General features: G+C 36.8%; 1 protein-coding gene across 2 annotated transcripts in view; it reads right to left on the bottom strand.

Annotated features, from left to right (window-relative positions):
* Positions 1-23,654, bottom strand: part of Gabrb1 (gamma-aminobutyric acid type A receptor subunit beta1) — a 380,753-nt gene extending 357,099 nt beyond the window's left edge. For both annotated transcript variants that reach the window (XM_027937790.2, XM_027937799.2), the window contains exons 1-3: positions 23,556-23,654; positions 23,272-23,363; positions 22,809-22,876 (exon numbers count right to left, since the gene is read on the bottom strand). In XM_027937790.2, the coding sequence (XP_027793591.1) occupies positions 22,809-22,876; positions 23,272-23,363; positions 23,556-23,635 (240 nt within the window). In that variant the 5' untranslated portion in view covers positions 23,636-23,654. The remainder of the gene's footprint in view (positions 1-22,808; positions 22,877-23,271; positions 23,364-23,555) is intronic.
* Between the last annotated feature and the right edge of the window lie 243 nt (positions 23,655-23,897).

Raw genomic sequence — 23,897 nt, 5'->3', positions numbered from 1 at the left:
ATTACTCCAGGCAAATTCAAGTGAAGCAGAAAGACTGAATTTGAGAAAATGTTATTTCAGATAAGTTACATGGGTGGCTTCTGAAAAGAACACAATGAAAATAATTTATTTTAAATTTTCTTAACTAAAGGAAAAAGAGATAGTTTTAAAGATCTCTGAGAGAATGGTTCTTACTGTATTTCTGTGCCTTTACTCCTAATCAATTTAAGCTCTATTTTTTAAAGAAGGTAGGACTTGTGTGGGATAGAAAAATGCCACTATTGTTTCCAGCCTGGAAAGAGATAGGATAAGAATTTGAATTTAGATGTATCAGTAAGGTATAATAAATGCTATTCACATAGAACATAATATATTTGATGATTTTATGTCTTGGCCAAGGACGCAGTGCTAGAATTTCACTATTAAAAAAATCACTGTTGTACTTAAGTCTTTGCATTTTGTAAGAGCAAAATGTTCCTAAGCAACCTCATACAAAAAAACTTTAGCAGTGTGTTGAATATGATTATAAATGAATTTCATGTTCTGTCTTGAAGGCAGGCTATGAATTTTTTTCCTTAATGGAGGTAAAGGTATAAACAGCATGAACACAACTATAGGTTCCATGAAGGAAGGGTGGGAAAGACAAAGACTACATGTGAAAGAGAACTAGGGAAAAGACAACTTTGCTCAAGGGATTCCTGATCTCTGGCTGATCACTTTCCTAACTTAAAGTAAACAGTATCTTAGGGTGCCAGCAATACAGCCGGGCTCTCTCATTGTGACATATCTTAGCTGTCACCCAACACATCTGCTTCTGCTATGGTGGGACCTGTTTAACTTCAGATTAACAGAAATAAGTCATCCCATTTGAGGAATGTAATTAAAATTCCAAACAATATTTAGACAAAGTGTATGTTCATGTAAATGGTGTCTGCTCCGTTAACATTAAGTGCCTTCTACACCAAAACAGGTAATTAAAAAGCCCTCTACTGAGTTCCTTCAATCTCAACTCAATGGATAACTGCATTAATGGAGAACATTTAACTCCAACCCATAATTATGTTTGGCAGTCTGAAATTATTCATTTTTTGGGTTAACCTTTCTTTCCTGAACATTTTGAAATTCTTCCAAACCATCTATGTTCCAAATTCTATGCACACACATATTTAGAGTGCCTTTCTGCCCATAAAAAAAAATTAAATCACTTTGTTAAAACAGATGCAAGAAGTATCCCTTGGCTGATAAAACTGTTGGTTCAAAATATGAGTATTTATGAAATTTAAAACCAAAGCATACTTGAGAGACCATCTCACTTACCTCACCTTCCAATTCAAAAACGATGACTCTAAGCCAGACGTGGTGGCACATGCCTATAATCTCGGTGGCTTAGGAGGCTGAGACAGGATGATCACAAGTTCAAAGCCAGCCTCAGCAATGGAAAGGTGCTAAGAAACTCAGTGAGACCCTGTCTCTAAATAAAATATAAAATAGGACTAGGGATAGTGGTCAAGTGCCCCCTCCAAAAAAAAAAAATGCTAATTCTAGAAGCCATTGTAACATTTCAGGTGCAACTATTGTGAATGAGTATAGGTCTTCTACTGTGATTACTTACTTAAAAAATATATGAACCACCCTTATATTACTGTATCCAATATAACTGTGAAATTAAATTTTTCAAAATTTCATTATAAACTGTTATGAACAATAGTGATAAGAATGCCTTTGAACATCTTTAGACCTCAAAAAAAAAAAAAATCAGGCAGGTATTTCCCATCAATCCTCATCATGGTCATTTGGTACAACGCCTGCTGCTATTCATGAAGGTAAAGCAGACATCATTACATACAAAGAGAAGCGAGTCTAAGAGGGTTCAACTGATTTTTCCAAGGTCACGTTGTGAGCTATAAACAGAAACTGGTCTTGAGACTGCAGCTGAATGCTTTTTCCACTGAAGTACCTAGACACTCACTTGTACACATACTCACTCCCCTGCTCTCCCTTACCATCCCTTTTTGAGTTTTCAAGGTTTCTAAGTGTTCAGGTCATCATTACCAGCACAGTTAAGTGCCAATTATATGCACCTGTGATGGGAAAAAAAGCTTGGCAGATGAGAGATCATTTACCTTTTTCTCAAAACATGGAAGAAAGACTACTCATTATTTTAGTATTATATTATACAGGTCCTTGGCTTTTTAAAATTTACTTCAGATTTGGCCGGTTACTAAGCTTAAAGGAATTCTACAAGGATAGGAAAAAGAAACAAAATGTGAACCTGGCATTCAAAGAGTTTAGAGGTCAGATAAGGGACAAACCAATACAAATGAAACAACCAGTGAAGAGTAAGAGAGTAAAACTCCTGAGCTCTAAGGGGGTGACCCTTCAGACCAGCCCTTTCAGCTGCTTTGTGACCATAAGCCTGTGAGTGAGAAGCTGTGATGCCCAGCCCAGACCTAGCCTTTCAAGACACAAAGCCTCATTTCTCTGGCTGCAGAGTGGCAGCTGACCCCTCTCAGCAGGATTCCTTTCTAAACATGCCCTAGCTGAAAAGAACCTTGTCACATATGGTCATGCCTCCGTCTCATGGACAGAGAGGGCTGCCTGATGTTGGGTGGCAGGATGAATATTTATGTTTTAGATCATTCTATTTCCAGGGTTCACCATGGGGTTGGTTTCACTTTTGAAGTGACGCCATTTTGTTTCAACTTCTTCAAGATTTTACCTTTCCTTTTGCCTGATGCCGCTGCCCTCACTCCCCCAAGGAGAAAGAGAGAGAGAGAGAGAGAGAGAGAGAGAGAGAGAGGGAGGGAGGGAGGGAGAGAGAGAGAGAGAGAGAGAGAGAGAGAGAGAGAGAGAGAGAGATTTTCCCCCCAAGACCACTAGGCAAGAGATATGCTAAGAATCACAAATCTCCATCTCAGAGTTGAGGGGAACCAACATGCTAGTGTCCATTCCACTCCTTCCCTCATCTCACATTTGCATTTTTTCTCTTATTTCCACCAGAATTAACTGTAGGCACTAAGTTATCTGAGCACCAACTCTTTCTCACTCTCTTTTATCTTCTGTTGTCTCCTCTGGGCACCTCAACTTCATTCACACATAAAGTTGTTCTTTCTAATATTCTCATTTTTCTATCCAAATTATCTTATCATTATGAATCTTCCTGTCAACATGCCTATTTGCTTACAAATATAAACATGTGTACACATACACACACATCATAGTATATGGTATTCACCCATGACCTTGCAACCTTAGTAAAAGTTTCTGTAGGAAATCAGAGGAGAACACAAGGATTCTGCCTACTGCCAAGGTCTTGTCTTCAGTGCCTTCAAGTCAACTCTTTCCTGTTTATTTTTTTTCAAGTAGCAGGGCCATCCTTTTGCTTCTATGGAAAGAAGGGAACCCAACTTTATTCAGCACCTATTAAGCACCAGGCCTTCTACTTCCTATATGGGTAGTAATATTTTATATCTAACTATATGTTGACCGACTTTCTTTGAGAATGAAATAAATTAAATGTATTCCTTTACCACGGACTATTACAATTTAATGCTCTCCCTCAGATTTGGGGGGAATATTCAGATATACTTTCATGCTCAGCTCTGGCTCTGATCTCTTGTGTTTTGGGGGGGGCAGGGGAATTCTTATCAATCTCATCCTGAGTACATGGATTTTTTTTCTTATACACCTTGCTGACCCAGATATAGAACTCAGAACCTTCAAAACTCCAAAAAAGCATGTGTACAAGTAACAAACTTTATTACAGAGAGGAGAAGCAATGATGAATTACATTAGAGCAATGAAAAACAACAAAAAATCAAATAATAGTATCCTTGTTTTATAGTCTTTCAGCCACTCTACCACCAGGAAATATTGCTGAGAACTTCAACCTCTTTTCTCGTTTATCAACGTTTTGTCCCCTTATCAGCTTTTTGTACCCCATCTCCCTCTTTTCCCTGGTCCTCTATTTCTATTCTACTGTCAACTTCCCTTATATTATTATGCAGAGAATTACAGCTCTTCTCCCCTTCTTAGCACTTGACACAATTTTCTATTCCCAAAAGCTCATTAACATTTTCCCTAAACAAAGGGCCAGTTATTCTGGATCTTGCCCTTTGGCACCACACAACTGGCAGAGCTTTTGAAATCCCAGCCTTCTCTTTCTCCCTCCCTGCCACTCTCAGAGAGTGGAAAGGCAGCTCAAAGATTATTTTCCAACTTACATGAACTGTATTCTCTCTGCCTGAAGGAGTGGTTTCAGTGAGTTTAAATGGCACTTTTTTTCTTTCTTTTTTTTTTTTCTCTCTTTCCCATACACCCAGAGACAAGGAAATTAACAGAGAGAACACACAGAGCGGGAGCCAGAACCCAGGGTGTGAAGCAACAACCCATTCGTTTCCCATCATGCTGTTTCTCCAGAACAGATGGTGGCCAGTTTAGTCCATTTACTACTACATTAAGACACCATATGGGGAAAAGAAGGTGGAAAGGAAGGAAAATGAAAGAGGAGGGAGGGACTGTCTATGATACTGAAATTGAATTTGTGATCGAAATGAAATTTGGTCCTCATTTGTAGAATTTCGAGAAAGAATGTGAGGAGTCAGGAGATGAAGTGAGCATTCCTTGTTAATTCACTCCAGAATGCAAATGGGAATATGTGGGTAAAAATAGTCTTTCTTACAGTGCTGAATACCTACTTATAGTAAGTGATTTGCAAACCAGGTGTCCATCATTGATGATACACAGGTATCTATAAGCTTTTATATTCTTTCCTTCCTTAAACACTTTGTACTAGTATTTATTTCCTTTTTTTCTATCTGGAATTTCCACAAACCTTCTTGGAGACTTCTAAGTAGCATCTCTCAAAAATATACACATTTGCTGGCGGACATGGTCTTTCCTTTCTACTAACTCTCCAATAAAATCAGAAGTTAAATGGGTTCAGAAGTTACAAAATAATGTACCGGTCTGATGATTTCAATTAGGAAAGTCATTCTGAAATTACACTTTTCATACCTCAGTAAAATCCACTATGCATTATGCCTAAAATTAAAACTTTCCCTGAAGCTCATTTTGTGTTGCACAACCCCTGCTCCACTTGCTCCAACCCTCAGAACTTAGTGATATCCTTGGACCAAAAGCAACAAAATTCTGACTTGACTTGACCTGTGTGTGCCAGAACCTGTGTGGGGCTGTAATTTGCAGAGAAAATACATGCACAGCCAAACACGACCCTGAAAAACTCTCATTTGGCACATAAGAACACAGAATATCCTTTAGCTATGAGGCATGAACAAATGCACCAAAATCTACATCAATAAGCAGCAATAGTATACTTTATTTAGTACCACAAGCAGTAAATGTGAAAGCCTGTAATGGCTTTAGCAGAATTTATTGATTTCTCCAATAGTCCAACTCTGCATTTTGTAAATAAACAACAGTTTATTTCAAGCAAATTGTTTTTCCCTAAAATTGTGTTCAATAAATGCCTTCTACTTTTTAAATCTACCATCTACAGTAAGTTCTTTTGTTTCTTCATTTCTGTAGATGCAAACTAAATAATTATTATGTTTCCCCTGCTGTCATTTTTAGATAAAGACAAAAGAGAGATTTTTTAAAGCTGTATATTCCTTCATGAGGCAGAAAAATGAAAAATATCTCCTATAAGACATGTGATAATAATAACTTGCTATTTTAACCTCGAGATGCCATCTGCATTTCATAATGCAATTTCCCAGTTCTGAAAGGACAGTGATGAAATGATCTGACCTTTACATATTACTGTTTGATTTCTCTCTCAGTGTTCACTGGGAGAAGTCAGAAGAGCTAAATATACCTGAATCTTTTCTTTCTCTACCAAGAAATCGGTGGTCTGATTGTCCTCCCTACTCTCCCTGTCAGGGGACCACCATGGCAGTGCCTGAGGTATGGCCCTTTTAGCAAATCATGGAATACAGAGTAGTTCATTCTTTCCACCAGCAGGAAATCTTATGAATTGAAAAATAACAACCAATTTTGGATCATTCAAGATTTGATCTAGGACTCGAACAACAAATCACTTTTGCAAGCACACCTGATAGGAAAAGTGCCATATTGCCCACTTTATGGACCGTGATATAGATGCCAGTGGAGGGGAAAACAGACCCTGGGCTCCTACAAGACAACCCACTTTTTTGGTGAAAGTCTTTGTTTTATGTCTTCAATCATATAAAGATCAAGAAAAAAAAAAAGTAATCCTGGAAATGAACTGGAGCAAGACAGCAGCTATTTCCCTTGCTTAAGCTACTTTTGAGGCTTGCAATTCAGAACCTGATCCTTTTGTGTAATAGTGCCTTCATTTTAAAGAAACAGTAAAAGATCTTGTTTTGGGAGGGTTGGAGAGTATAAGGCATTGAATTGAGGAGCACCTCACCACTGAGCCACATCCCCAGTCCTATTTTCCATTTTATTTAGAGACAGGTTCTCACTGAGTTGCTTAGCACCTTGTGGTTGCTGAGGCTGGCTTTGAATTCAAGATCCTCCTGCCTCAGCCTCCTGAGCCGCTGAGATTATAGGCATGTGTCACCACACCTGGCTAAAAGATCTGTTTTTAAAAGTATTAGTTCAGACAAGATTGCCCTCTAAAATAGAATGGGGGTTAGAAGTCTGGCTCTGAAATCAGGCCTCAACTTCAAATCCACCTCCATCACAAAACATCTTTTCTAGACTCACTGTTTTATCTGTGAAAAAGGGATATTAAATATACCTCTCTCAGGTAGCACTTGTGAAAACTGACAAAGACTTTATCCTGGTACCTGATACATGGTAAGTATTCATTATATATATATATATATATATATATATATATATATATATATATATATATATATATATAAATAAAGAGAGAGTGTGTGAGAGAGAGAGAGAAGGAGAGAGAGAGAATTTTTTTTAATATTTATTTTTTAGTTTTCGGCGGAGACAACATCTTTGTTTGTATGTGGTGCTAAGGATCGAACCTGGGCTGCACGCATGCCAGCCGAGTGCGCTACCGCTTGAGCCACATCCCCAGCCCCAACATTCATTATATTTTAACAACTATTTATTTATTTATTTGGGTATGGGAATTGAACCCAGGGGTACTTTATTACTTAGCTACATCCCCATCCCTTTTTTTTTTTATTTTGAGACAGAATCTGGCTAAGTTGCTGAGGCTGATCTCAAACTTGTAATCCTCCTGCCACAGCTTCCTGAGTTGCTGAGATTACAGGCCTGTGCCACCGTGTCTGGCACTGTATCTTTTCTGAATATTAAAAGTTGTCTTTTTCTTATGTATACAGAAGTATGCATAAATTTAAACTGAGTGCATCATACTTAAATACTGTTTAATTCAGTCTGCCAGGTGTATAAGGCACTTATCAGGCACAGAGAGATGCTCTTTTTCTTCATGATGTTCTCATGGCTTTGGAGAATAGAATGTCTGCTGTGTCTTTCCTTCATTAATTACCTTGAAGTTCAGTAGTATGGCAACTTTTTCTGACATGTAAGTTTGGGTAGTATGCTTTCTAAGGTTAATAAACAAGTTGTTCCAGAAAAAGCCACTGAATTAATGACTTCTCAGCAAAGTTCCCTATCACCACCTCTGAGTGTATAGTTATGGTTATGGCTAAAGAAAGTGATCAAAAATTGGGAAGTCCTGAAGATCTTACAATAGTTCATTTATAAATGTGAAGTAAAAATCAGGAAGAATGTTAGGGAATTTTCTTTCTAGTCTTATCTTCTTGGCTTTGGATAGAACATACCTCTAAGTCAACTAGGACAGATATAATTATCTTTTCTTGTTCTGGAGCTTTCTAAGGATGACTATTTCCCAAGTACTCTTAGTAGCTCCTTCCAGCATCCTCTCACTTATTACAGTCAAGATGCTCTTCCTTATGTCCAACTTAATCTTTGCTTCCTTCTTCAAGCTAGAATTCTTTCAGAGAGGACATCAAATCCAATCTCTTTTCCTATTTACAAACTTAACAGCATGAACACAGGCTCAGTATGATTTAAATTAGCAAATGGATCAAATATTTTCTTATACCTGAAAGCATTAATCAAACTATTTTTGAACTTTTATAAAATTAAGTCCTGAAATGCTAATGCATTTCTCCCAAGGATCCATTTTGCTACATATTAACCATGTTTTCTAAGCTTTCAAACATATGTTTAAATATTATTAGAAATAACAATGGTCTACGATGTGACTTGTTTAGTGACCTGTCACATGTAGACTCTGAAACTAATTTGCCAGAGCAAATTATAATTCTATCACTTACTAATTGTGCAGCTTTGGGCAAGTTTCTTAATTTTTCCATACTTCAGTTTACTTATCTATAACATTAATATTAATGATACATATTCCATCTGGCTGCTTTATGGATTAAGTGTTTTAATATTTGAAAGTAGCTAAAATGGTACCTATTTTGCAGAAATGCTCAGTATGTATCCATTATCAGATTGGTCAAGACTTCAAGATAATTTTACAGACTTGCAGATTCATACGTGATGAATAAATCTCTTTTTCAGTATTCTTGGTAATCTTACCTGGAAAGACTTCTCAGAACTGATTTCTTTGCAAAGAATATCCATCATCCTCCTACATAGACTATTCTTTTCCTAAACATCCCAGTTTCTCTGTCGTGTCATGAGATGTGACCAATCATTTCAATTATGACTTCATTCAGGCGTTATCCATTCACAACTTTCCTTATGAGCAAATTTTTGGATGTTCCTTTGCTTGTTATAGTTTGAATGAGTTCTATAAGGCTTCATTGGTTGAAATTTCATCCCCTTTGTGAAGTAATAAAATGGAAGAAATTTGATCTGACTGTTATGTTTAGAGGTGGGCTCTTTGGGAGGTGATTAGGATTAGATGAAGTCATTAGAGTACAACCCCCATGACTGAGTCCTGGTGGCTTTATAAGAAAAAGAAAGACCAGAAGAGACACACATAGAAATGCATACTCCCTGTCTCTTGACACATGATGTCCTGTGCTGCCTCAGGACTCTTAACAAGAAGGTCATCAACAGATTTAACCCCTTGACCTTGAACTTCCAGAACAATAAGCCCAATAAACTTCTTTTCTTTATAGCATACCCAGTCTGTGGCATTTGCAAGGAAAATGGAATAATATATTCCTTGAAGGGATAAAGTAAACCATACAATTTCAGTAAGTCTTTACAGTTTCTACCAAGTTTCTTTGTTTGTACAAAGCTCTCAGTAAATAGGTGTGAACAGATCAGATCATGGTTTTTTGCTTGTTTGATTATCTACAAACTTCAATGTAAGAAAAAGAAAAATCCTATTAGGTTATCTCACCTACTCTACCTAGTTTTATTGTTGATATTAATATACAAAGCACTTTTAACAATGCCTGATACATTGTAAGTGCTCAGAAAATAGGTTCATGATGATGATGATTGCTGAAGACTGAGTCCCCCCCAAAAAGTCATATGCTGAAACCTAGTCCTCCATGTGATGGGATTTGGAGGTGGGGCCTTTGGGAAGTGACAAGGTCATGGGGACATAGCCCTCATGAATGATGTTAGTCCCTTTATAAAGGAGGTCCCAAACAGTTCCCTTACTCCTCCCACATAAGAAGACACAGTAAGAAGTTGTTCAGGAAGTGGCCTGGCACTTACCAGACCCAGAATCTGCCAGCACCTTGATCTTGGACTTCCGTCTTTTAGAAATGTGAGATAAATTTCTGTTCATTTACAATCCACCCCTTATATGGTATTCTGTTGTATCATTTTAAATGGAACAATGACAATGATGGTGAGGATAATGAAGAATATTATGATTAAAATCTGTTTTATTTTTCCCAAATATCTACTAACTAGCCAAGCACTAAGGTCAAAGATTTCTATTCATTATCTCATTTAGTCTTTATTCCACATCTTAAAGAAAAATTCAGGCTTTGGATGGCATAAGTAATCATAAGTCTTGGCATTCCTAGTAAAGTGTTGGCTTACTTGTTGATCTCATGTGATTACTAATAGCGTCCCCTTTCATTCTCAATAGTGTGTGTTTGGACAATAAATGATATGATCCATGTATGGTTAATAAATGTCAAGATCCTATAAATGTGGGAGGGTAGTAATTAAAAACTAGAATTCAACCTCAGAACCCTAAACCTTTGGTTAAGCCCATGGAATATCATATATCCTATTTCATCCACATATCAGGAATTAACATAAAATGTAACAATCAGATATAGGAGGACTGTGTATATATGGAAACTAAGAGGTAACACAACCTAGTTCCTTCTCAGAGTGAGAATCAATAGAAAATTATTAGAAAAAAAGACAGGAGAAATTGTTCCCATTTTTTCTATCAGTTCTCACAGGGATTTTTACAATTAGTAATTCCGTGAGTTCTGTGTGATGAAAATCCCAATATCAGACCAAATATTATTTTATTTCATTATGCATAATGTGAACTAGTGTTAACCCTGATGTCCTAGCATTAAGGACTTTAATACTTTAAAGTATTTTATAGTTTATTCATCACATACACTGAACATATATATGTATATGATATACTTGTTTTGACACCACTCAGAGCTTCCTGAAACAGGTGGAATTAAAATTATTTCCATTTTATATGACACTAAGAATCAAACAAATTCAGAATTTCAGGAGATTTATAGTTGAAAGTATGAATCGGGATGCAACATTGTTCTGAAATGTTAAAATGATTTAAAATTACTCAAATGTGGATGGGCTGGGATTGAAGCCCAGTAGCAAAATGGGTGCTTAGCATGTACAAGGCCCCAATTTCAGTATTCATCACCACACACACACACACACACACACACACTCACACATACACACACATTATTCAAATATGACTTGAAAGAAACATTCAGGAGAAGGCAGTTCAAGGGAAACACCAAAATTATACACACCAGATAGATAGTGCCTAGACTTGTATAATTGCTCTTGTGTTGGCCACTGGCTACTGATTTTAACTATGAGATTGATAATTAAAACTACAAAATAGTATTGTCACCTCGCCTAGTCAGAGCGAATGCTACACTGCCAGAGAATGCAGTTGAATTTGTTGATTTCGCATCTTGAACTACACAATATTGGGTATCACTGTTAGATCAAGCAAAATGCTTTTTGAGTGCAGAGGATCAGTGCCTGCCACACAAATGCTGTGTCAGCACACCTGGCACTTCTTCTAGCAGTTTCTATCAGCTCACAAATTCAGGAAGCTTCTGATTCTGGGGGAAAGTATGAAATAACTCCAGATTCCCCTTTTCTAATCTCTGCCCTCTCAGAGCAAATCAGCCCTCACATTCTACCCATGCATATGCTGGTATAAACACTGGAATTGAAAAACAACATTACTTTTGCCTCTCTCAGGGCTATTTTCTTTTCAGCAGGGGGCAAAGTTAAAGATATCAAGTTCTAATGACGACATTTCAAGCTGGTGCTTTCCCAGTGAATCTGAAATTACTTTCTGCATGTACTTCCCACCTACTCTACCAATTGTCTTATATTTTGATTGAAAAATTAAGTGCCACTTGATGAGAGTGAATAGGATAAATATATTGAAAAAATATAAAGGCAATTGCTTTATTTTGGTTTTGGCTCACATATCTTTGTCCATTTTGCAGAACCATGCTGCAAATCCTTTAAAATGTGGAAAAGCAGGACAGTGACTATGCAAAACCATAATTCATCAAGATATATTTGTGGTCAATGACAGTGATTTTGAACACAATAGGACAGATGCCATCCTGCAATATTCCAAAAATCATTCCTTTCTATAATTTCAGAGAACCAGGTTATGAAAGCCCTTTCAAACGTATGTCAATACTGTTTGTGGGGTGTTGCCCAAAATAGTGTTTACGTAAGTGTAGTAGATATGCACCAACAACCCACCAAGACTGAATCTGTTTTTCCAGTTCCACTCACCAGTTGTTTTCTCCATTCTCCTCTCCAAGTTTTTTACCCTGTCCTCATGGTCTCATTCCCAATTTCAAAGCTTCTAAAGATCACTCCTCCCCACATTCAGCCAGAAGTCTGCACTTGACCAGTAATAACATTTGCAGCACATTCTGTTTCTCTCTGCTCAACAGCCTCAATTCAGCAGTTGGTTTGAATTGGGATTTTTGCTCTCAATTATTTCTTTGAGATTCACTAAATTTGGGGGGGATATAGGAGCTAGGGGATGGGAGGGTGGCAATATCAGTGGTAAGAATCTTTCATCACTACTTAATGTGGTAGTTTACAATTGATTACAACAAATGATTGTGGGATGTAAAAGATTTAAAAAATTAACATTTTTTAAAGCATATAGCAACAAGGATACAGTAACAGCAAAAATGAGTAGACAAATAGATGGACAGATGTAGGTATTATCTACATATGTATTAAATGCACATTTTGTGGATTATGTAATTTTCGGCTTCATATTTTCATATCTAATAAACTTCTTCATTATTTTTTAAAAATATGACTCTTCTATTTAACAATCCCTTCAGACTGGCTAAGGAACACCTTTCCATGGGCTATCTTTCATGTTTGAGTTTCCTTCCTTATAAATGCCATTTTGTAGTCACTAATCAAATTATCTTTGACAATTTCTTAAATGCATCTAGAAATATTGATAATCCACCTCCATCATCCAGGTGCCAGAAACATGACATTTGAAAAAAATCAAAAGCAGTGATTATTTTTAAAGCAGATTAATAGTTAAACACACACACACTCTCTTACATATATACAAATATCAACTATATATATAGTGTTGATATTTGTCATGAACTGATTCTGTGTCTGTGAATCTCACTGTGCCATGTGATAAAGCCGTTTCTATGGGAACAGTTTATGATCCACAGTCAACAGAAAAGAAAATTACAGATGAAGTTATAAGGTAGATCTGATGGAGAAACTATTAATTTCTGAGTTAAAATAATATAAAATGCTATTATTACTAACAATTTTTATGGCTAGAAAAATTCTATTATAATCATAAAGAATGTTATCATTAAGCATCTACAATCATTAGGAGGTATCTAACAGAATATAAGGAATAAAATTCTAAATTTCCTGGAGCTTACATAGTGGTGGTGGGGGGGATTAAGGTTAATAAGAATCTTATATGGATGATTCTTAATTGTGTTGAGTCTTTTGTCTTTAGGGAATCTTGGATTTTTCATATGCCCCAGATGTTCTTTTTATTCCTAGCAGAATTTCCCCTTTCTGGCTGCAAAAAGAAAAAAAATGTCCATAGAAAAGTAGGATCTCCTGTACATTTTGAAGTAGATCTAGATGCATTTCAGTGGGAGAGGGGTTACAGGTGGTAGGAGGGAGAAACAATGGCCACCGACATGAGAAAATGTTCTAGACACAGGTAGGATTGCAAATGAACTGTCTCTATGGAAACCATAAAGCTGAGCTTCTTCACTAGAGAATTGTGTATCACTCCCCCGAAAATAATAAATCATAAGAAAAAAATGTCCTCATGAGTCACAAAGGGTTAGAGTAGGCAGGAACCATGAGCTTTCAACAAATCTGTTCCCCTGCTTTCAGGAAGTATCCCTAATAAACTAATTCAAGTGAGATACACTGCAAGCAACTTTCCTGTTAATCCCTTCAGTAATAAGAGCAAGGCACACAACCTTTAATTATTTTTTGTTGTTGTATCAAAAGGGGCTTCACTCATACATCCCTATACTCTTTTTCTGTAGAAAAAGTGGGCTGGAATAGCAGATTGCTAACAGCTACCCACGAACTCTCTTCATTTGAATCTATTCCTCTAGCTGTTTCTGTCTTCTTTCTCTCAACTAAATAATATGATCTACAAATAAGCCGTTGCTTACATAGATTTCCTTTTTCTAGGAGACCATCTCGTAGGGGACAGGGATGTTGAATTTTTGTTTAAAGTCATACCCAACAGGCCATTCAAATGTTTCAGTTCTACAAAACTCCTGGGAGTGACTTTGTAATTTCCTGGCAGGCAAGCTTCATTTCTCAGGGCATACTGTGGGCCTCACTTGGACTGTCTGTTACACCAGTCTCGTTTCATCACCAAATGCACTTTCTACAAGAATTCACACTGCTTTCATGCAATTTCACATGAAAGCACAATGTTCCAGAAGGACTCTGAATCACTTTAGAGATGCAGTGGAGAAGGGAGCAGATGCTGTCTGTGTAAGTGGGTTCCCCACATGCCTTTTTTCCCTACCTGTATAGCTTTATAAAAACAACTAAAACAGAATACAAAGGTCATCTCTCTGAAGGAATTTGAAAAGTATGTTCTAAATCTTATGAGAGAGAGTATAGGTCCTCCTAGATAAAGAACTATTTGGCTAAGTATAGAGTTGACTGCATTCCATTCTCTTTGTCTAGTATCCTTTCTCCATGTCACTAACTGGCCCATTTAGACTTACATTTATGTGCCACATGTTTCCTATTTATCTAGGGGATGTTCCTTCTTTGTGAATAGAAGATTCACCAAGGTCCAATTCAGGGTGGCTTCTATCTCCAACATTTTATATCAATGTACCCACAAATATCTTATAATCTTCTCATTCTGTAAATATGTCCACCCAAAGTGAAGGATATGATGCAGTCCCCTTTTCCTGAGTTCCCTCCAAGGGTAGACAGTGCCCGATATGCTATTCACCCAATATGCAACCCCAGAGGGCATCCAGGGCTTACTCCTCTCACCTCCATCATCCAGTCAGTTACTAAAGCCCTATGGTTTGACTTTATTTTTCTTACTTTTTATTCCTAAGGCCACTGTATTACTTTAGGCATTGCTCCTCAATTTGATATACCCTCTTAGTGTCTTAGCTAGGAACCCTGCCCCCCCCCCCCCCCCCCCCCCGCTTTAGTCTTCTCAACATCACCCTCCACATAACTACAAGAGTGATCTATTTGAAATGTAAAACACAGTGCCTCTTAAACCTTTTGGCAGGTTTCTCCATTTCGGGATTAGGATCCATGGCATTAGCATACATATTCCAGCATCTTTTCTTCCTCCCTCTCTCTCTCTCTACCTCCCTCCCTATGCACTCGCATGTGTGTGTGTGTGTGTGTGTAAAAGAGATAATTTTCCTTTTAAAATGTAAATGTCCATCTCATTGTCATTACCTAAGTACATGTATGAAGACACGAATGGTGTGAATATACTTTGTGTATAACCAGAAATATGAAATTGTGCTCTATATGTGTAATATGAACTGTAATGCATTCTGCTGTCATATATAACAAATTAGAATTTAAAAAAATGAAAATGTAGGGTATGTATAAACTCTTTAAACCAAAAATTCAAAGGAGCACATAAAATACAGTTACTATCACTAAACTCACTCCTAATCCTTGTTCTGATTCTAAGAGCTGAGGACTGTTGCTTGTTCTTTGTGTATTCTTCCAGAAATGGTCATCACATGTACAAACAAATATAAACATGTCTGCTGTGAGGCTTCTTTTTACATAAATAAGAGCATTTAATAACACTGTCATAGACCTTGCACTTCACCCTCAGTCTGATCTCTTGACAATATCCCTTGTGCCTTTAAGTTCTCACAATAGCCAATTACCTGTAATTCCCAGAACACTCAATTCTGTGTTCAGTCATGCCTGCCTATATATACATCCTTTCCTTTGGTTGGAAGGTCTCTCTAATTTGCAGCCTATCCTCAATTGCCAGCTACTATTCTTCTTTAAGATTCATTTCACCATGCCTTAGAAACTACTTCTCAGTGACCCTATAGAATCCTATATATGTGTCTCTATCATAGCACATACTACATTGTTTAAAATAACTGTTTATTATACATTCCCCTCTATACTACAAAATCTTTGAAGGCATGGGACTTGTCCTAGTTTTATTTCCATCCCTAGTGCTTAGTTAAGTACCTGATAAAAGATTAAGCATTCAGTAAGTATGTTTTAAAACGAAATACTCCAAGATCAAGATAACTATCGATGTTTCAAACTCTTATAAAGGGAAAAATCTTCACACTCCAAGATTAAATAGTTTAAATAATATTTTAAAATACTATAAATTCCATAAGGACAGAGACCACATGTTTTATTCACTAGAATAGTTGAATGAATAAATGCCCTTGGAAATTTCCCCTTTGATCTTAAATTCCCAATATGATAACAGATTTTATTAGGGCTGTGAAGGACAGGAGAGATGCATTAGTTCACTTAGTGGAGGAGGAACAATGTGGACTATGAGGATTCTAAAAAGGAGTAACTGAGCTCACTTCAGATGAAACATGTATCTTTAATTTTTTTTTTTTATGGCCAACCTTTTTGCTAACATGAATTAATTTTAACCCTTTCTTAAGAGCTGCCAAATGCTGAATAATAGGTTGCTAAGTACTACTATTAACTTTAACTTCCTTCTCTTTCAATAGATAGAAGTCAAAGGACTTCAGGCTGGGATGTAGCTCAGTGTTAAGTGCTTGCCTAGCATACATGAGGACTTGGATTTCATCTCCAGCAGTGCCAAAAGACAAAAAAAATCAAGGAACTTCAAAAAAATATACATTTTGCTGAAAATAGAAGTACTCTAAAATGTAGAAACTCACTCCTGTTATTATAGAAAAAAAGACTCAGTGCTCTCATAGTTTACAGGGCATTAAACATGAACATTTTAGTCAATTAAAAGCATATACCAATTCATTTTCTCATTATTCTCAGGTATATGATTATGATAGTTGAACCCCCTTACTGAAACCTAAACCAATTAGAAATATTAAGACTATTTTTCTTTTGAAATTTTTACCTTTTTTTACAATGAAACATTTCATTCATATTTGAGTATTTTTGAAGGTACTCTCAAGTATTTGAGGAAGTCAAGATAAAGGCATCAAAAACTTAGAAAATTGGCACTGATACTCAACTGATAGAAACACCCAGGTTTTTCCATTTATTCTCAGTCATCTCATGGTAGGATTTTAGGCAGGTTGGATAAATCCTTTGGGATTTCTAGAACTTGAAAAATAACCGTTTCCTTCTGTTTCACATCAAATAAATGCTAAAAATTTTTGTGAGTTTGGTAGTGAACACAATGGATAAATACCACCAGTGAGAAATATCTTCAATTTGGTCTTGACATCAATGCTCAATGCAACATAAACCAGGTATCAATCAAATCTCATTTCAAAGATCATTGCTCAACATTTCTTGTTACTGTCTTTGCAAATGTGTTAAGGAAGAAAAAGTTGGATGATAAAACCATGACCAATCAAAATGATGTTTCAAGAGGCCCTAGATTATACACAATCATTACTACAGAGTTCCCAGGAGACTGTCATAATTTGTGCTCAGTTAGGAATTCAGTAAAAGTTTGTTGATTTACTCATCTAACAGGAGAATTAGATGGAATAAGCCAAGATCTAACAGAGGAATAACATAGGAAGATTTTTGATCTTAACAGACTCTGAAATCTTTAAAGATCCATACTTTTATTGCAGAATATTTGAACTGGAAAAGGGTTTAGCAATCATGTAATCTACTTCATTTTACAGAAGAGAAATTCCGAGGCCTAGAGAAATCAAATTCCTCACTCAAGGTCCCAAAGCTAAACATTGAGAACATTTAATTTTTTACTAACTTGGCAGTTAGGAAGCAGCCCCTGGAGACAGGCTGCCTAGTTTCAAATCTGCCATTCACTAGCTCTGTAACTCCTGAGTAAGTTATTTAACCTTTCTCAACCTAAGTTCTTCCCTCTCTCAGCATCAGTCTTTCAGTCTGTAATAGAATTGCAGTTTTAAATCAAGAATTAAATAAGCTATAAAGTAAAACTCTTGATAACCATACTTCACATATGTGAAAGGTTCCATAAATGATACTACTTATTTTCATTATGTTACATACTTTATTACCCAGTCTGGTCCAATAATCCTAAAATCACAGGTTTTCAAATGTAAAATCAAACATTTTAAAATCTAGATATGTTTCATCTAATGTGTTTTAGGATATAAACCATATCTGTTATCCTCACATAGTCAAAGGGAAGAGCTTTACCTTTGAAGGTATAATATTCTCACCCAGCACCTAAAGGAAAGACCTGGTTGATTAATCACATATATCTTTAGTGAAAGACTTGTACCTGTTCTTGCCTTTAAATGGCTCTGACCTATCTGCTCTGTTCACAAAGAAAATTCTATTAGAGTCCTAGAGAATTTACTAACAGAAGAAGGAGTGTGGTCAGGCTATTTTACAAAGCTATTGCTAGCTCCTCAGTGGCGGGGGGGACTTTCAATGTTCTCTATTCTGAAGACATTGGTGTTCTGTAAAGCAAAAGGACAGTGCTATTGGGGTAACTGTGCTTGGCACTATTTTCATAGTCCTCGTCTACATTTGGCTGATTTGCAGTAGCGACACAGAGATGAAGACTGTGTATTACTTTAACTCAAACCCTATCATCCATGCTCTTGCCTTTGTTGTTAATCACTAATTATTGAACTAATTTTTCCTTTTGATCATAGACACCTGTTTAACTAGCTGGAAATTCAAAGTGAAGTTGAAACCTTGACATAACACCATTCCTAGAAAAATTTAAAAGAAAAAAAATGTTCACTTCTTCATAAGGCTAGATCTTAGAATAACATACCACAACCCTGACACTCAAAATAATGTCCACACTCTAGCAACAGACATCACCCAGAAGAAATGCAGAATATCAGGACCCATTCCAGACCTCTGGTTCAGAATTTTCATTTTAACAAGATCTCAGAGTGATACAGGTATACATTAAATATTGAGAAGCACTGAATTAAAGGAAAGGGTGTGGGGTAGCAGAATTCTTTCAAGGGGTTACTGTTTTGAGTTACTATGGTAGTAATAAATGTGACTGAATCATATACCAGAAACCTATGGAATCAAATATTAAAATAATAACTTGGTGGAATTTAAGTGTGTATTTGATAAGTTATTTTTTTTCTTTCTTTTGGGCCTTATTTATAAAAATTGGCTCATTTTAGCATTAGTTATCATTGTTGCTGTTATTAATTATAATACCTGTAAGAGCATTCACTGTTGTATCCACCCATGATTGAAAAAAAAGGAATGAAACAATGAATACATGATGGCTGTCTCTTATGGTAAATAACTTTGGCTGACTCCTTTGAAAGTCTCCTGGGGGTGACAGTATCTTTAGATCAAGAACAGAGAGCTGTGGTTGGAACACCTACTTACTGATTAGGATCTGACTCTTGAATAAGGAGGAATAACCAGTTATTGGAATTTGAAGTTCAAGATTTCAACTGTTTGTTTGCATGTCGTCTATATCATGTATCCCCAAACCACTACTCAAAGAGAAAACTTGCCTAGGACTATCTGTGTTCTACTATAGTTAGTGGTTCCTTTGAGGTTAATTTCTGCGAGCTCTTGCCTCCTTTTGCCTCTTGTTCATCTCTAGTCTGTTGTACGTGGGGTTAGGGGGAAAGCATAGCCAGAAGTTGTTTTAAAAGATTTGAAGATTTTAATAAATAATAAATGGAAATCACAGTAGTTTTTAAAATGATAGTTTAGAAAATGACAATGGTATGTAATTGATATCACAAACACCACAGACCAGGATGTGAGAAAAACTTCTTCCTAATTTAATCATTATTATTATGTGAAAAGAAGTCTTGCTTTCCAGTATATATTTTTTCTACCTTAGAATAATGCTTCAAAGTTTTTGTATATACTGCTCAGAATCAATGATTTTTAAGGTAATTATTGTTTTTTTTTATTTAAATTAAATTTATTTTAATTGATACATAGAAACAAAAATGTACATATTGATGGAATATCATGCTGTTTTGATTCATGTTGATGATTTTTGAATGTGGAGATTCTTGGCTACAAAGTCTCTTTTTATTTTCCGTACTTTGGGAAAAAACATTTTATATCCTAAAGGACATGAGTCAGAAAGTATTATTGTTATGATGTTAGTGTTTAAAACAAATTGTTAGTCTTTAAAAGACAAAATGCTTTAAACCAATCTGGAGTTATATTTTACTTATAGTAGCACAGGAAAAGGACAAAAATTAGTAGAACCTAGTTCTCAAACCCATTAATTTAATGCACAATTATGTAATTTCCTCAGTCATGGAATGGGAAATACTAATAATGAATAAAAATGGGCAATGTTTGAGTAATGTATTTAACTTACTTAAAAACTATTTTATTGTAGTCTTGTTCATTCTTGTTTTCCCTTAATTTGGGGGATAATTTCCTATTAAAGAACTACAAATTTTACTGCGTATTGGCATACTGAAACATCTTAATTAAAAGCAATGAGTCTTATTTCCCACAAACTTTTAATCCTACTTTCATGGTCTAAAAATCAAAGCATGTTATAGACAATTATCTTCCTTAGTGGTAGAGGTCTAACCATCCAGGTTGTGTTTATGTAGAGCACTCAATCCTTAAAAAAATTCCTCTCCATTTCCATTTTTCTTAAAGTTATTTCCATTCTATGTATTTGAATGCTTTGTTATAGATGAGAGGCTAAAATAAACCTTGGATCCTGTTGGTATCTCTCATTAAAAGTAGAAACAAGGAAGAATAAATAAATAAACAAACAAACAAATAAAGATTTTATATTTTCTAACTTTCGGTAATTTCTATTTTTCCTATCATGTCTCTTAAAAGCATTATGAAGAAGTGATAGGTATTTTAGTATATTTTCAAGCTTTGTCTATTGAATTAATACTTAAAAAACAAGTGCATATATAACAGTATAGTGAATAAACATATTGTATTATTCAGTAATTAAAAGGAAATATCCTGTGCTACTGCAATTGTATTCAGTCTTTTAGCTTGTTATGAATTTGGTTGAACAACTGATAATACAGAGCTTTTTTGTTATGGTGGTTGTTTGGGTTATCAGCAACTTACCAATTCAGTGAGAGTTTTTAAAAATAATAAGAAGAAAGAGTGTTTATAAATATAGTAACAGAATTTATTGATTTTTAAAATTTTTCAGGTGCTGGGAATGGAATCCAGGACCTTGCACACGCTCAGCAAATGCTGTGGCACTGAACTATTCCCTGAGTCCTGACCAAGAGAATTATATATCTTTAGAAATTCTGAAAGGCATGGTACTCTGTACACTAAGGTAGACAACTGGCAAAGGAAATGCTTGCCTTTTTAGCTTTCTGAATATTTTATTTTATGAATTATCTATGTGGATGCTTACAAGGTGCCAAGATAAGTGACTTAAAAAAGAAAATATCATCATCTCTCCAAATGACATAACTTGTTAAACTCATTGTCTAACTCGTCCAGTTTTATATATGTTTACCCATGATTACATTTCTCTGAGTATATGTAAATAGTGTGTTTTGAGTTGCTTTCTAATTTTAGCATGTATGTAAACAAAATTAATAAGTAAATCTGTTAAAAATCTTTGCCAAGTCAAAAAACATTCTCTTGTGTGCAATAAATTTCAAAAATTGGGTTTCTTTTTCCAGCAAACAGTAAAAGACATTTGAAAATATCGTTTTAAATAATCAGAAACAATTTAAAATAGTATTTTAAATAAACTATATAAAGCAGAGTCAGTTGCAACTATAAAATACAGAAATATAATAACCACACTTTTATTCCAAACCTATTCAATAGGGTATAAACATATTTGTTTCTTCCTGATATAACCAACAAATAAAAACAAAAATTCTTAAATGTTAGTATATTAACATAAAATGACACAAGGAATGAAATAAAAGATAACCCAATGGCCATTACAGCTACAGAAAAATAAAAATTCTAAAAGGTTTTAGCCTTTAAATTATTCAGGATGTCTAAATTTCTGCTGCCATATTTTTTTTCTCTCCAGTGGAATAAAAATGACATTTTGTTCACATGCTGTTCTTTGGATAGTGTATTCTAGAAAAGCAACAGGCATTTTTCCTTCTGAACTCACTGTAACTAGAAAAACTGCTACCCAGAGTGGTTGCAAACAGCCAACAAATGAAGCAGCACCTATGATTTGAAGCATTTTGCAACAGCTTCAGAAAAGAGAAAGAAAAAGAAATGAATAATGTTGACCCCTTTGAAATGGAGGGATTGTAGTGTTATCATCGCTCTCCACCTCTCCACAGTCCCTTTAATCATGGAGCTTTTTCTACAATTGCACTTAGGCGTCTAGAGTAAAGCAAAGCAATATAACTCGACCCATTGTGTTTCAAATTTGGAAAATGCAGCAAGATAAATTCATCAACCCCAGCATGGGAACAATACAAGCCCTCCCCTGAAGTAGGCTTGGGCACTCCTCATGTTAGGAAGCACGGACCGTTATTTCAGCCTGTTGCTCCTGCCTCACGGTGTGCTAGAGCCTGAAGGAGGCAGGCAACACTCTGAAACTACGACTGTGTGCACGGTGGTGGAGTCTCCATGTGTCTGGGCTAGCAGTCTAATGGGGCTGTGCGAATGGTGCCTGGCAAGGTGAAGGCTTGCGGACCACCGGTCCGGGGGCCCTAGTGCAGGCTGCCTGGTCGCCAGCAGATGGTGCCCTCCACATCTCCACTCGCCGGGAAACCCTGCTAAAGTAAAGCTCAGACTCCGCCCCAGCCAATCTGCCGGCGCAACAGTCACCCGTCCTTCCCAAAATAGTGCCGAGCACGTTTCCTCTGGAACACCGCAGTAGCCAGTGTGTGTCGAAAATACAAACCCTGGGGCAACCGGGTGTGTGTGCTGGAGTGGGGAGCAAGCGCGGAGTGGGACCCCCGGGGCCAGGGGCTAGGTGACCGCCAATGAAACGCAGAGGACGCGGGGATCTGTCCATTTCACATCTGCGTAAGCCGGGCAGCCGGGCCCGTCGCGAGGCCACTCACCATGTTCACTTCGGAGACCATATCTATGCTGGCGACATCGATCCGCATGCCTACGTCCACTGGGGGCCCTGCGGGGAGTCGGGACCATATTAAGGGCATATTCTCTGAGTGGCAGTTGGCTGGAGGAGGGGGGGGATTCACAGCTCTTACTACATTCTGAACAGGCTCCCTCCCTCCCCCCCAACCTTCTCGTGGGGGACAGCCTGGGAAAACAGGTGTGGACACACGCGTGATGCAGTGACTATGCAGAGGGTGTGTCGGCCGGAGGGAGGTCGGCTCAGAGTGGGGATTCATCTACCTGAGATCCGAAGTCGTGTGTGTGTGTGTGTGTGTGTGTGTGTGTGTGTCCAAAGCATAGTGCATGCTCACGAAAATGACATTTTTTTTTAAATTTTTGCACTTATCTTTGACAGAAAAGGTGAACTAGGGATGGGTTACAGGTTGAAAATGAATGAAGCATTACCTCCAAAGTCCGGTCGCAAGCGAATGTCATATCCTTTGAGCAATCTGTCCACTGTCTCTTTCACGTATGACATGTTGCTGGGTTCATTGGCGCTGAAGGGAAGAAGTAGAGACCGTATTCAAAATGAGCAAAAACTGAAAGCAGACATAAAAAGATGCAGGCACACCTACCCCCAAATAACAAGATACACAATTCAGCAGGCATGTAAAAAGAAATTATCAGAGAGAGAGAGAGAGAGAGAGAGAGAGAGAGAGAGAGAGAGAGATTCAACAAAGGCAGCTCACCTGTGTGCACAACAGACCATGGCAATCATCACAGGGAAAGAGAGAAGCCCCAAACTCTCTCTATTTTGTACTGTCCACATTACTAACTCTGATTAAAGAATTGTCTTTTCTGCGAAGATTCAAGGAATGCAACTTAGTCGGCGGCTGGGCAGTAATTCCCGAGTGGACCTGCGCATGCGCAGAGAGTGCTCACTACCAAAAGACACCTTGTGCCTTGCAAACAATATTCCTAGTGGAACAGGCAACAGATAACAATCCCTTTAAAGTTCCTGTTTGGGGTGCTCCGCGTTCCTTCGGTAGTCGGAGGCAACCTGCTGTCTCCAAGCAGAGGATTCTATTTGA

Source organism: Marmota flaviventris, chromosome 7 (genome assembly GCF_047511675.1).
Source record: "Marmota flaviventris isolate mMarFla1 chromosome 7, mMarFla1.hap1, whole genome shotgun sequence".
NCBI lineage: Eukaryota > Metazoa > Chordata > Mammalia > Rodentia > Sciuridae > Marmota > Marmota flaviventris.
Note: the sequence above shows the minus strand (reverse complement) of the source record. Positions and strands in the feature narration are given on the sequence as shown.